Below are 15,150 nucleotides of genomic sequence, written 5' to 3' on the forward strand. Positions count from 1 at the left end.
ATATTTCTGTATCTTTTAAATACTTCTGGTGCTCACTTAATCTGTGTGGTTTACAATGCAGCTTCAGTAGCTATCAGTATTTGACAGCACATGGAGAGAATCAGCTGACTCTACAGAAGTTGAAATTAATTATTAAAAAACTTTGAACAGAAATAGGAATAAATATTTTCCTCAGAAACAGATAACAATTTTAATCTTAAAATGTATTTCATAGCAACAACCACAAAACAAGATTTTTGATGTATGGATAAAAATTGAGGAAAATATGCATTTATGCCAATATAATTTTGCTTCCTTGAAAGGGCACGAAAATTATACCATGAGTCAGTAAATGTAACTTAAAAATTCCAGCTGACTACCTTCCTGTAATTTCAGGGAATTTTCAGCTCAAGAAAAAGTCCCCTCCAGAGGCGTTTTACCATCATACCCTTAGAGATTTTAAGTGCAGCATGAACACTTAACATCCTCATTGTTTCCAGCAGCAGAACTTACACATATACTCTTCATGTGGGCAAAGGGTTTATACAAAGGTAAAAATAACCCAAAGTGAAGAGAAATGACACAATGACAGCACACAGAGTAAAAGCAGTAATAAGGTAAAAATATATCCTCTGATACAAAGTGATGCACAGTAAGCAAAGAGTTAGTAAGCATGTCACCATGTTAAATGCAGCAGTGGTGATAACTAAGCGGCCTCCTTCAAATCTGCTCTTGGTCAAGTATCAAGAACACTCCCCATGAGTTGCTTCAGTATATACCAGCAAAAACCCATCAGTCTATGTCCGCCTAAGTGCTGTCGCTATGTCTGGATGCCCTTTGAAAAAATCTAGCTAAACCACACAAAAGGCAATACAGTCACTTGTACCAATATCAGTCCTTTGACAATTCAGATGATTATCTAATACTAACTGATGCAACTCAATACTAATTGATGAAACTCTTCGGTAAACATTTCACAATCCTATAGACACGAGGGGCCTAGCTTCACTAAGAACAGAACTGCTGCTTGTTCTCGGGGAAGATGGTCTTGGTTCTCCTTTCTGAAGCAACACTTTTAGAAAGGAAGAGGGGATGGGTTTCAAAGCTAATGGTTCAGTGTACAACTGGCTAAGCAATGTCAGAGAGCAGCACTGGCTGAGAACCTGCTAGAAGATATAGGGAACTTTTGAGAAGATGGATGACTACGAACTCCAGGAGTCAGGCTGAGTATCAATAGAGTCTGGGTGGGTCAGTAGGAAGGCACAGGTATCAGCCCAAACACACAGCTGATTCTCACCCCTTCAGATTATCAAATTATAATTGGCTCATATGGGAGAAAGAGGAAGAACGAGCATTTTTGTCTCCTTTAAGTCTCAACTGAGGTTTATCCATGTGATCCAAACCCAACAACTATGACCTACAAGCACGACAGAAGATGTGTGCTGCCCATGCAAACACCCATTTATTGGATCACCAGGGGTGAAAAAAGTTTTGAAGGTCTTTTGCACAGGAATATTTCCCCAAAAGTAAAAGTAAACCTACAATTTTACAAGTAGTTGTAATTTTTTAATTTAAATTCACTGAAAGAGAATTAGCATGATTCATCACTGTGATGGAAGCATCTCTGAAGAAAATGATTAAGATGTCTACCCTATGTACCCTTCTTCCCAGGAAGATTTTACTCACTTTTCACAACAAAGAGTCACTGTACCTTAAATGTTTACTAAATTTAAATGTGTTGAAGGATTAAAGGAAATGAATATTTAAATAAACATACATGCTCAGACCAGTTAAATTCATCATCCTTAAAAATACCCACTTATGTGGAAAATGCAAGATGTGTGCGAAGGTGAAGATTATCATTATACAGAAAATACAGAAACAATAAACCAGATTCATTTTCCACTGCGGTACACACTAACAGCAAAAACATAGTAGCACGAAAGGTGACTTTCTGAGATTTTTAGGTATGCTTTCATAATCAGCATATTTCAGGCTATAATAAAACATTAATACCCCAAAAAAGGCAAGCTGCGCACATGTAAAGGAAATTATGCTTGAAATTTCTCAAGTTCTTGGAAAGTATTAGAAAGTTTGTAAATGACAATTTAAATGACAATTATCCCTGGATTCTTAGACTTTTGACATAATGTTTTTATAATGCAGGAAGATTACCAGAAACATGTTGTAAGGATCTGTGGTAGAAATTACACTGTTCAACATTTTCATAAATACCACAGAAGATGAATAGCAAGGTCACACAGTTTGTTAATGTGGTATTCATTGTCACTTTAAAGTTGGATAAAAAGAGCTACAGAAAAATCTCACGATACTGAGCAAATTAATTCAATCTATTAGATCTTTCAAAATGTAAAGAAATGTGGGTGAAATAGCTGACTGTGTACATTTCTGAGTTCTAGCTTCTTGAGAAGACACTTTTAGATTTATGCATCTTCTGTAAAAAGAAACATACCTGCCACAATTTTTCTAACTACTGCTGAGCTGCTAACAGAATATTAAGAAATGAACAAAACATCCTTTTAGTGTGCCAATATTTTTAACACGGCATGTGGTTCCAGTCACCCATTTTTACAGTTTGCAAAACCATGATAAGAATCATTTAAAACACCATAACACCAAAAATTGAGAGTCAACACAGAGGTAAAAGTACTACTAATAGGCATGCTGGCACCAAACATATTAAAAAGTCTGCCTTAGTAACTGAAGGGAAAAGGAAAAAAAAAAAAAAAAAAAGATAGCTTACAAGAAGAATATTGCTCTTTGAATTTAAAAATGTACATTAAAATTTATATTGTAATATTTTTAAGTGACAGTAAGGCCAGTCATCTTTTGGTCCCACATGCAACAAAGAATGACAGAATCATAGAATAATTTTCACTAGAAGGGACCATCTCATTCCTAATTCCCCACTCAAAGCAGGGTGAGCTAGATAAACCCAGGTGCTCCTGGCATTGTACAATCAAAGTTTTAAGTATCTCCAAGCACAGAGATTTCACAGCCCCTTTTCGAATCTTGTTCCAGTGTTTAACCACTTCTACGGTGATTTTTTTTTTTCTCCTTGTATACAATTGCAATCTGCTGTGTTGCAACTCGTATCGGTTACTTCGCATTCAACCACTGTGGACCCGAGAAAAGCCTGGCTCTGTCCTCTATACCCTCCCATCAGTTATTTGAAGACAAGATCTTGCCTTAGCCTTCCCTTCCTCCTCAGGCCAAACAAACCCAGTTCCTTCAGTGTCCTTTCGTACGTCATGAGATTAATGGCTACTGTTCTGGATGCTAAATCTGGTCTGTATGACTTCTGAAGTATGAGCTTCGGCCTCTGGTTCCCATTTAATTACAAAATGGATTTTTTTTTTTTTTTTTTTTTTTTTAGCTGAGAAACAATTTCTGCAAAGCAAGAGCCTTCATAATTTTTAGCAAGTACAGTTAAGACAAAAGTTATCTTCAGGTCAATTATTTTTCAAGAAGAAGAAACACATGCTGGATTCTTTCTAAAATGACAGTGACGAACTTTTCTCCTTTAAGAAATAAACTGCACACTTCAGATTTAAATGCAATATGCAGCTCACTTAAAATTTGTTTCCAATGCTTACACATTGTCAAAAGGGACTTGACCTTTCATAGCCAAGTATGAAAAGACAAAGTAAGTCGAAGTGCACCTTGCAATAGCACTTGGTTGCTTTAAGAACCTGACAGTAGTTCATGGTGATCAGGTAACCTTTCAGCTCCAATCAAAAGGTGGCCCAAGCTCAGGGAAAACACCACCAACAGGTGCTTGATGCTGTTAGTACCTAACCCAACCCAACTCCTTCCCACACAACTTTCATTATGTCTTGCAAAACATCTTGAAAATCATTTTTGAAAAGCATGAACAGACTTTACCAATCCCAGCCAGTCAGCAACTAAGCCACTAAAGTAACTTCTATATTCTGCTAATTCCACCATTGCAGATCAGAGCATAATTTTACCTATATTTTGTTCAAATATCCGTGTCTTGGGTTCATAAAAACACTGGCATTTGGGCTGCTTCTATGTTACTGATAAAACAGTACTAAGAGATTTTTTCTTAACATGGAACCGTATTCCTGATGAAAAATGTGTGGTCCCCCACAATAAATAAACATTTATAATCTGCCCGCAGAATGAATTACAATTATTTTCTACCTGCAACTGCACTCTGTACTACAGCTACAGCTTTCAGCGAGGCAACTCACAACAGTAAATATGAACTGGTAACTCTGAAGTCTAATGACAAATGTTTACTGTTTGTCCTAGTCCATGCTGCTTTTACAGCTGCTTTCTTTGCTTGAAGTGCTGAGATAGAAATCAAAAGATCCCGATTCCTTCCACCAGGCCTCATCTTGTTTATGTGGATCCTCCTGTCAGGGCCTTGAGTGCCCTTCCATCACCCTAGGGGTTTTGCTGACAAAAGGGCTCCAGAAGGAAAAAGATGCATCTTGAAAACACCATCCAGCTCTGCTTCTCTCCTTGCTGCAAAAATCTTAAATTCATAATACCCAATAACCCCCTTCTCTGTGCTGTCCTAATGGCATCTTCACAGCTAGAGACCTATCTACGCATGAAGATTCTAAAGGAGTTCTCCATGCAGATATTCCACGACCAGTTGCTTCGGCTACACCATTTGTTTCACAGCCAGCTACAAGCTCAAGTCTTTATCCAGGATCACAAACCACAGTATTATTCCATGGCCATAATGGCTGCTCAAACTGAAATTGTAATTTTCTTGGAAGCTCTGGATCGTTTCAATACAAGGTAAGTTTTCAGTTCACCATGATAACCAGTGACAAGCAGCTCAGCTGCCCATTATGCACTATCTTTGTACTCCAGAAAGATCAATGCAGCAGTAGCAGACCTCGGACCTCCTGGAAAGCCTGTTGTGGGTGGAATGACCAAGGGCTCAATACCCCAGCAGGTCAAACACTCTCACTGAGCCAGTGCTTTCAGCACAAGCAAATAACATGCAGTAATGGCTCCATGCCACTTGTGTCCACTATGGATTAGGCTCTTTTGGTGCTTGGTATTTTCCAACAACAGGTCCAAAGTCATCTCCTGCAGACCTGATTTCTACACATGGGTCTTGAACAACTGCCAACAGTCTACGGTTGTGACAAAGGGCATAGTCTCCCAGTACCTGAATGAAGAAAGGAGAGCAGGTGTACTGACAGTGATCAGGGTCAGCCAGTCCAATGGTTGCTGAACAAGTCCACAGCGAAGAGGCACACCAAGCCAGGTAGTCAACACATCAGGTTCCAGCTCAGCGAGGTATGTGGCTGGACAGCCACATAGCTGAAACCTAGCTGAGGCAGCGGCCAAGGCCAAGGGCCTGAGCTTAAAGACAACTCCTGAGTGAAAGGGGAACCCCAACAAGACTTCTCACAGCTCTTTCCACAGCAGTCTGATTCAAGATTACATAGCTGCACCATATCCAAGATGACCTTGAGCACTGGCAGCCAAATGAACTGCAGAGATCAGGGTATTTGGAGCCCTGACACCTTCTATCGTACAAATACCTACTGCTCCTCCTTATTGGTGACGGTGCAGATACCAGTGACAGCAACAGCAGCCAATAAAATTGACACCCTTATTTCCTATTCACAAGACTCATAACATCATTTTTAAAAACCACCTGCATCTGTTTTTCCAACTGTGTTGTTCTGGCAAAGCCATAAGTAGCCCAGACAATAAAGCTGTCTGCAGTTCAGGAGGGGCAGGAGGAAGGGGAGGAAGCTCCCATCCCATGCCAGATCAGAAGATTTTATTTTTATTCTGCAAACATTACATACTCCATATGATACAGGTACAGAAAGTGTTTTAGAATTAACTTTCAAAGCAAGGTTGCAATTTTTATTTTCAAAGAAGTCCTGATAGTATAGTCCATAAGGCTTCACAGATTTTTTTAAAAATAAGATTAAGGCCAAATATGGTAGCTACAATACAGGGTAAAATGAAATATAACACATCACCTCAAAATTTTAGTTTAAAGATTATGTGAAATTGGTGATAAAGCAGTATCTTCTCTATTACAACAACCTAGATCTACTAGAAACAACTGAGGGGTTTGTGCCCCCCCGATATTGAAGTTTTAGCTCTTACAGCTGCAACAGATGATGTAAAAGGACAGCTGTAAAAGTAGCATGGATTGGGACAAAGAGTCAACATTTGTCATTAGGCTTCAGAGTTCCCAGTTCATTTTTACTGCTATTAATTTTGTATGTATTGTTCCGACAGGCTTCATTTTGGAGGCAGATCAGTACCGGTAACATCAGAGCAGCTAGTGAGATGAGGTACACACCAAAAAACAAAGCAACTTCTGTATACATATATGTATGGAAGAGATGTTTTTCCCCTCCTAGTATCAAGAAACTCCTCTGGGCTATAATACCAGAGACACATCTAATTTCCTACCACCTGAAAAATGCAAAACAAACTCCCAGTTATTCCTTAATTGCTTACAAGAAAGTCCACTCTCATCAGCCATTCAAAAAACCAAACCAAAAACCAAACCACAAAACCCCTTAACCTGTACTTTACTACTGTATTATTCAGTACACCAAAAAATTAGGTCTTAGGAAAGTAAATTTCAGAACAGTTTCTTAAAATTCTTTGTTTCCACAGTTATGTATTTGATTCGAGCAATAATGAGAATAATAAATTCACTGACAAGAACATTGTTATTGTATTGAGACAAAGGATTATTAAGGTTCATCATAACAACATTTCATCATTCTGATTCCAACCTTGGTTTGTTTCCCTGACTTGAACCTTTAAAAGATGGTGCTTCTCCCCTTCCAAAAGGCAGCATCTATCAGAGAATTAAGGTGATTTGTGCAGAGTGAAAAGCGAAGGCCCGTCTACAGGTCAGGCAGTTGCATTTATATTCCCTTGACAACAAGCACCATCCCTATTCTAACTCAAGGGAATTTTATCGCATTTCCCCCCCCACTCACAGACCAAAATTAGTGTCTTCTAGAATACATCCAGTCCCACTTCAGACTGAGAAGTATACGGCTCTTTTAAAAGGCAAAGAGAAATCATGATTTATTAATACATAAAGACCAATGCTGTTGCTTAAAAGGAACAGGCTTCTGAACAGTTGGGGGTTTTTAAACTTTGAAAGCAAAATGTTTCCAGTTTGTGGAATATTGATGAAAAAAAATACTTTTTTCAGTACTAACATCGAGCCTATGCCAGTGAAAGCTGAGAAGCAAAGTTAATTGAGAATGGTATCAGCTGTATTTCTTGCATATAAATGCCATTGTTCAAGGTGTACTGACCCCAGCTAATACATGTTCTGCTTAAAAAAGTTCTAAACCAAAACCACCTTAAGGAAGTCATTAAAAAGAAAAACCTTTGGTTGGTTAACAGCCAGCTAAAAAAATACATAAAAAAACCCATAGCAATGCAAAATTTTACTAACTGCAAAAATACAGAACAAGAGACACACACTCAGTATGATGCAAAAGCATCATACCAACGTGTATTTTCCCAATGAATAATATAAAATGTAGATTTGCAACGCACTAATTCTGTAGAGCCAAAAGCACGTACTCTGTGAAGAAATTTAACATTCAAAACCGCACAAAGCGACAGGCACATAAGAGCTTTCTTGTTAAAGCCGAACCGCATCTCTTCTAAGAAATGCTTTCTGCATATATAAAGGATATTTTCATAACAAATGTCACATCTCGTCCCCCCCTGCCTCCCCAACAACACTCCCAATTCTTTCACAAGCTGCAGTGGGTTTTAAAGGAGCTCTATCTGAACGAGTCGCACAAAAAGGGCTTTGAAGCACACCAAACGTTTGCCCTTATTCTATAGGAACTGTATAGCGATAACTTGGCTCGTCCCTCCCCCCACTCAGTACCTTTCTAGGGTAGTGACTTCACATCCTTTGACATCAGCACAGCTTGAAAGGGGGATGGGAGAGTCGCGGCAGAAAGCAGTAAAACCTGCTTTTAACTATGTATGCAACGCCTCTACGAATTCTTAAATCTTCCCCAAACGCGCCGAAGAGCAGACGGGTTTCATCTCGCCGCGGCTTTACTGCGGCTGTAACAAACGGGCAGGGCGGGGGTGCGGAGGCCTTCCCGCCCCCTCCTCTGGCACCACAATAGCCATTTACCAGCTCGTCAGAGGGTCGCGATCCCCTCGCACAATAACTCACCTCTGATATGCAAAAGGGCCACGGGCTGGAACGGCCCATTGGAATTGGCTGCGTCAACCACCATCCTGCTGCCAGCTCTGTTACATGTCAACATCTAGGCTCCAGCAGGCACGGCAGTGTATTCCTTAAGGCAAGAAACCAGCCTCCATTTTAGTTTAAAAAAAGACAGAAACTGAAGCGCTCTGCAGCTGGAGGGAACTGGCTAGCTAGTGATGTCAGCGGGCGGGAGGAGCCCCATTGGCTAACGGCAGCAACTTAAAATGACACCGAGGAGGCCGCGAATGCGCGGAGGCCGGTGCGGGGCTGTCACTGCGCCCCGCCACCGCCCCGGCCCCCAAACCGCGGCCGGAGGCGGCGACCGGGCTTCTGCGTTTGGTCTTTTTTGACAGCAGGATGATCTGCTGCTGCTCTGTTATTGCCCCACAGATAACACTCGGTACGCACCTGCTAGAAAGAGCTTCCCCCCCCCTTCCCGAAAAAGCCCAAAGCTTGGTCTTTCCTTCAGTGAGGTTGCCAAGAATTACCCAACGGCAGTCCAACTTAACCACGGAGAAACACAGCGTTAGGAGAAACATCTACACCTTTAGCTTTTGAGAGCCGTCTTAAAAGGCGATTCACAGTAAGAACTAGTAGTAGTAGTGATTTATAAATATAAAACCTTCTAAGCATTCCCATGAAGTATTTTATGACCGGCTGCTAATACGAATGTTATGAATAAAAATATACACATACGACATTCAGGAGATGAAAACCTCATGTTTCATGCTTATCTGAATATTTATTTCAATCTAGAAATGGACCTATCTTAAGTTTAACACAATGCTGGTAAACTTGGATATTACAAAATTCAGGTTTTCCTTTTTAGAAAGTTCAGTAACTAAAAGTAACTTTTATTATTAAAAACTAAAGCATGGCAGCACTAAGAACCAACATATAGGCATATGGAAACAGTTCTGCTGTATAATCCCAGAAATACAGAAAAAGCACAGCATAACAATTTTAAACTTTTTAGGCAAATTTTGGAACAAAACTGTAAGCAACCTTTTCTTCATCATACGAGACTTGCACATTAATTTTTACAATGAGCTGCTTGAAGGACCATTTTGTCTCCTAGGTACTGCACCTCTGGGAGCGATGGTCAGAGAAACAGGCAATGTTACACTTGTACCATCTCCAAATCCGTGCTTCTCCCCAAATACTATTTGCACCACTATGTCACCTTTAACTATTTAGATCACTTCATCTATGACACTGTCTTATCTGCTCAAAAAAGGAGCACATCAAAAAAAGAGGAAGAGACTTTTTAACTAGGTAATTTGCTGATGAAAATTTTTTGGAACAAAACCAAAATTATAGGGCATATGCATATGTGGTTAGAAAAATTCTATCACACTACCATAATACACTGTCAAAGGTGAGTTAAAGCTGTACTGAATGTTATTGGATGAAGGGAAAAGACTAACTGGGATATAAAAGAAAGGAATGTTACCCGTAAGAAACATGAAGAAATAAATGGGATTTACTGATGGCTGACGAGGCCCGATTTGAAGTAGTACCTCCTGGGTGTCACAGTTGAAGGAGGCTGTAAACCTGACAAGAAAGCCCAAAGATGACCAATCTAGAAAATATTACTTAGTTTTTAAAAAGAAAAGAAAAAAAAGAAAAAAAAAAAAAAGGTGCTCTGTTTGGTGTGGTGTGAGTTTCTTGGGTTTTGGTTGGTTGGGTTGGTTGAGGTTTTTCTTTTTTTGACAGAAAGGACTAGACCGAGAACACCCAAGTTTTTTAAGAAATAATTATGGAGATGGAGGAAATTAGTTTTTCTACATTCACTACAGACAGTAAATTCCTCCTGCATCAAGGAAGATTAGGTTAGATATTAAATGAAATCCTCTCGCAATAAGCATAGTGAAACAGAGTAAGAGACTGCAAACTTTCTAGTAATTTAAAAAATGGCCAAACATAATGAGTGATATAAATGTAGTTGATCCTGCTTTTGAGAACATCAAAAATGAACTACATGAACTTCTGATGCCCTTTTACACCTTTTCCCTAAGGCTACAGAGATTCAAATAATTTGTCCTTCCAGTCTAGGCAAAACCAGGGGAGATATATTCTCAAAAATGGCAGGTTTTATATCTGTGTATCCCTTGGGTATACCTCAGATGTGGAGTTTTAGTCTTACAAAACAAAAAACTACCATAGAGATATGCCTTTAACAAAACTAGATTTAAAAACAAAACAAAACCAAGACTGACCTCAAAGTTTTCTATAAGATCTTGATGGATGAAGGAGAAAAGAAAATTGAAGAGCAACTCATAATTTCTTGTAGTATTTTCATATGCAGAATTTTGTAAACAAATTCTATTTCTTTTCCCCATCTAAAGTACAATTAAACTGTTCTACAGTGATAAACCACAGTATGAAGCAGCAAAAATCGGGTTTAAAATTCCAGTTTATCTGGTAACCATATCTCTAAGAGGTAGCTGCTGTATCTCTCCTTTCTACTCGCGTCTTTGCTTTAATGGTCAACTCCTGCTTCAGTCTCTTTGAAACTCCCTGAAAAGATTAAAATGTATATGAAGACTGCTATTACAACAGCACACAACTACTGTACTGGAACACAACGGAGCAAAAAGGGAATGTTACTTTAGTTACAGTGCCATTTCCTATTTTATACATAAGCATGGCTTGAATAGCTGGAGGTTCATGAGCAAATTTTAGGTAATGGTTTAAGAGTCAACCCTCCTACATTGTTCTTCATTAAAGAGAGTAAATGTGACATTTGCAGCACTAGCAGTGTTGTATCTGAGGCCAGTACTTAGTAAATTACTATGAAACTGGTTCGAACAGCCATAATTCAGTATATTTCTGGTGTGCTTCTGACAGGACACTAGTGGAGTTGAAGAACTTAAATCTTTAGAAGACCTTTTGCTTGTTAACAAAATCTGGTTATCCTCTCACCAGTCATACAGATTGAGGTACATTCTGCTCAGGAGGTTTGTGTACCCTCTCTTTGTTTCAGCCTTAAAATATTTGATTTGCAACCAAAGGAAAATATTTACTTAAGTTGAATTATTTTGAGCAACTTCATTTGGGGAAAAAATTGCAAAGAAAATTGAGATAGGAGTTGATTTACTAATGGGAAGGGAAAGAATATTAGTGCAAGTAGAATGGAGCTAATGAATATCAATGGGAGGAGGAAGCAGTTACTTGAAAAAATTTATGAAGACACTTCTGTTGCAAGAGAATCAAAAACTGTATTAACTTTGGCTACCCATTTTTAGAATTAAATGAATGAAAAAACATACCGACAGTATAGCAAAACTGTAGCTATTACAGGTTTCCTCTGAACCCTGCTCATCACTTCTAACTTCCTGATGATGGGAATGAAGGAAAATCCTATAAAGTTCTCAGGATATAATTAAATGTGTTACATTCAGGATCCAGCACTACAGCTGGCAAATCGTCTTTACACTGGGAGGCTATGTAGTATTTCTTTCAAAACAAATACTCCATTTGGGTTATGATTTAAAAAACACCCCCCCAACAACAAATTCACCTGCCCAAAAGTTGCCTTTATTTGCATTCTGAAGTAGCTGCTATTCTGATAGTGACAGAATCAACAACACACAAGATAATTAAAATTGGATGAACTTCTACTTACATGAAGATGCCTTGGACAGAGTTGGTTACCTCTCAGACTATATGAGGAGTTTTCATTTTGAATTGGGGGAGGAGGGAACTATTTAGTCTGAACTCTAAGGTAACCAAAAGCATAATTTCACAACTGCTGAAGTTGCTATTCCTCAGCGACCTAAGCCAGCCTAGTTGCAGACTGCTTCAGTCCCGTTCCTGCATTCCCCTCTGTTTTATTTTGCCCTCATCTGCTTCAGTGGTCATCAGACCCACAGCTGAGTTGGTTTATCCACTAATCCAACAGAAAGCCACTTACTTTATTGTCAGGTTGGTTTTCTGTTAACTTAGACTGTGTTCCATGGCAGCCTAAGCTGAGCTAAGTCTATATGAGCTACTGCTGCAGTCCCACCTCTTCCGAGGCACGTGTGCACAACCGTCTGAAATCGCTGTACAAGGGCTTGTGCAGCTGCATGGTTGAACCAGATTAGGAAACTGAGCAGAGTTAAAATGAGAAGGAAAAGGGTGAGTTTGAGCCATGTTGATTCCATTATCTGGTTCACCAGACAGCCACCCAAAAAAGGGATGGGAATAAACATGACTCGCTTTTACTGAATCATAGAATACCAGGTTGGAAGGGACCTCAAGTATCATCTGGTGCAACCTTTCATGGCAAAAGCATGGTCTAGACCAGCCACATCTTAAAAACGTCCAATGTTGGGGAATCCACCACTTCCCTGGGGAGATTATTCCAATGGCTGATTGTTTGCACTGTGAAAAATTTTCCTCTTGCGTCCAATCGGAATCTCCCCAGCCGTAACTTGTACCCTTCACTCCTCGTCTTTTCCATGTGATTCCTTGTAAAAAGGTAGTCTCCACCTTCTTTGTAGCTCCCCTTTAAGTACTGGAACATGGTGATAAGGTCTCCCCTAAGCCTTCTTTTCTCAAGACTGAACAAACCCAGGTCTCTCAGCCTTTCCTCATGGAGCAGGCTTCCCAGCCCTTTGATCATCTTGGTGGCCCTTCTCTGGACCCTCTCCAGCCTGTCCACATCTTTTTTGTATAGCAGGGACCAGAACTGTACACAGTATTCCAGGTGTGGCCTGACAAGCGCTGAGTAGAGTGGGATAATGACTTTATCTCTGCTGGTGATGCCCTTGTTGATGCAACCCAGCATCCTGTTGGCTTTCTTTGCCGCAGCAGCGCACTGTTCGCTCATATCGAGCTTGTTGTCCATCAGAACACCCAGGTCCCTTTTCCACAGAGCTGCTCCCCAGCCAGGTAGATCCCAGCCTGTGCTGCACTCCTGGACTATGTTTTCCCAGGTGCAAGACCGTACATTTGTCTTTGTTGAACTTCGTAAGGTTCTTGTTAGCCCACCCTTCCAGCCTATCCAGGTCTTCCTGCAGGGTGGCCCTCCCTTCCAAAGTGTCCACTTCCCCACTCAGTTTGATATCATTGGCAAACGTACTGGTAGGACCAACGTAATTTACTTTCCCCCCCCCCCTCTAATCATAGCCTAAGCAAAACTTAGCATTCTCAAAAATGATGTCAGGCTATAGAAAATAAGGGTCTCTTCACAACCCTCAACAATGAGTTACTCGAGGACGACAATCTTACTTTAGGGGAGAAAAGGCACTGGATACTACACATTTTGGGGGAGAAACCACAACAGTAGGAAGGATACTGGGCTTCTCCTACAAGGTTCTGACTCAATTCCAAAGGACAACCAAGAGGAAATTCTTCAAGGAAACAAGAGGTGGTAAACACCATGTTAATACCTAGCTATCAAAAGAAATACACGGATAAGAAAAAAATCCTTACCTGGATAAATGAAACAGGTATGGACTATCATTTACCTTCCTTAAAGAATTCCTAAGACTGAAGCATGGCAAAAGATAGTATTCTACCTTCCATGTTGAGAAATTGATAATATTTAGTCCTTCTAGTACAGGAAAAGCTGATTAAAAGTGGAATTGGCAAACATCTGCCTGTGATTGGATTTGTCTGTATCTGGGTCTCCTAGTATTTGCATGGTCACTGTAGCGTAGACAAACTCAACAGTACCAAGTTTTTCTTCATCCAATATTGTATACTCAAAAGGTTTTGTACATGGGGGTTGGGGGAGAAATCAGTAAATATCTGTTGAGTTCAGAAAGGTGTACAGCACAAAAAAATCATCAATTACCTTAAAAGAAATATATTTTAAGAATAGTGTGTGATACAAAACCATATTTCCCAGGGCAGATTGCAGAACCTCGTTTCAAGTATCGGCACACAATTTTATCCAAGCGCAGTATAAAAGCTAACATGTATACCACCACACTCACTCCCGTCTGTGGCCTTATTACATAGGTCACACATGTCATTTTCAAGAAATGAAGCGTAAAAAATTACATTTAAGAGTAAAAACTTGAGAGCATGCTAGTTATCTAGCAAACTGACTTATATTTACATGTATAAATATTGCATTCAATATTCAATCAGTAGAGGTCTTATGAAGGGAGAAGTTTAGTGCAGCAGCAAAAATGTTTTAGGTCTGATTATAATAAAGACCTGTGCAATGGAACAAAATGTTCTTTTTGTAAATAAGGGCATAAAAAAAGTCATTTTATGAGAGATCTAAACTCTGAAGAGACAGGTTAGAATCTAGAAAATAAGACAATACCACATTTTAAATCTTATTTTTATGGATTCTATCCAAGCTTCAGTGGAAACAAGTTTGGTAGGGAAATGCTGCCAGTGACAGATGTAGAGCATTCTTCTAACACTTTCAGCTGCTGACTAATGAGTAGGTGTTTGATAGGGCAGTTGAAATGAAAAATGGCTCATTAATCCAAGCCTATGATTTCATGTAAAGCTAGCTAAAGAAAAAAATTCACACACTCAAGCAAAGTATTTTTCTCTATAACCTTTTTTGTAGTTATTCACTCACTAACTATCATGTTTCTTAATCTTTAAAATGCTACAAAGTAATTCAGACTGGATAATTGCCAAATACTTCAAGATTAATGATTTGATAATCATTAAATATTAAAATATTTACTCATTTGATAGATCATATTTTCCCATATGAACACCAAACAATTGCCAGTTTTTGCTTTAAGAAATTTAGATGCTTACCACACACGTATTTTAATAATTCTTCTAAACTTTTAGAAGTAAATTAAATACAGGAAAGTCTGTTTATGCAACACTATGATAATGTTTTAAAGATCAAAGTTCAAAAACAAAGTTACTAAATTCACATGGCAAAGAAAGTCTCCACAGTTCTTTCACATGATACAATACATACACTCACTGACAACTAACCTTACTGATTTAGGAAA

The 15,150-nt window shown here is 39.2% G+C and overlaps 1 protein-coding gene across 4 annotated transcripts in view; it reads right to left on the minus strand.

The window, feature by feature from the left end:
- PPP2R5C (protein phosphatase 2 regulatory subunit B'gamma) overlaps nt 1-15,150 on the minus strand; it is an 84,253-nt gene that overhangs the window by 44,884 nt on the left and 24,219 nt on the right. Inside the window, exon 1 of one of the 4 annotated variants that reach the window (XM_082318638.1) lies at nt 8,189-8,381. The exons of 2 other annotated variants lie outside the window; for them this stretch is intronic. In XM_082318638.1, coding sequence (XP_082174764.1) covers nt 8,189-8,282 — 94 coding nt within the window. In that variant the 5' untranslated portion in view covers nt 8,283-8,381. Of the gene's footprint in view, nt 1-8,188; nt 8,382-15,150 lie in introns of those variants that run through there. One more of the 4 variants, XM_082318639.1, reaches the window with a different exon arrangement.

This window comes from Platalea leucorodia (genome assembly GCF_965183815.1).
Source record: "Platalea leucorodia genome assembly, chromosome: 7".
Lineage (NCBI taxonomy): Eukaryota > Metazoa > Chordata > Aves > Pelecaniformes > Threskiornithidae > Platalea > Platalea leucorodia.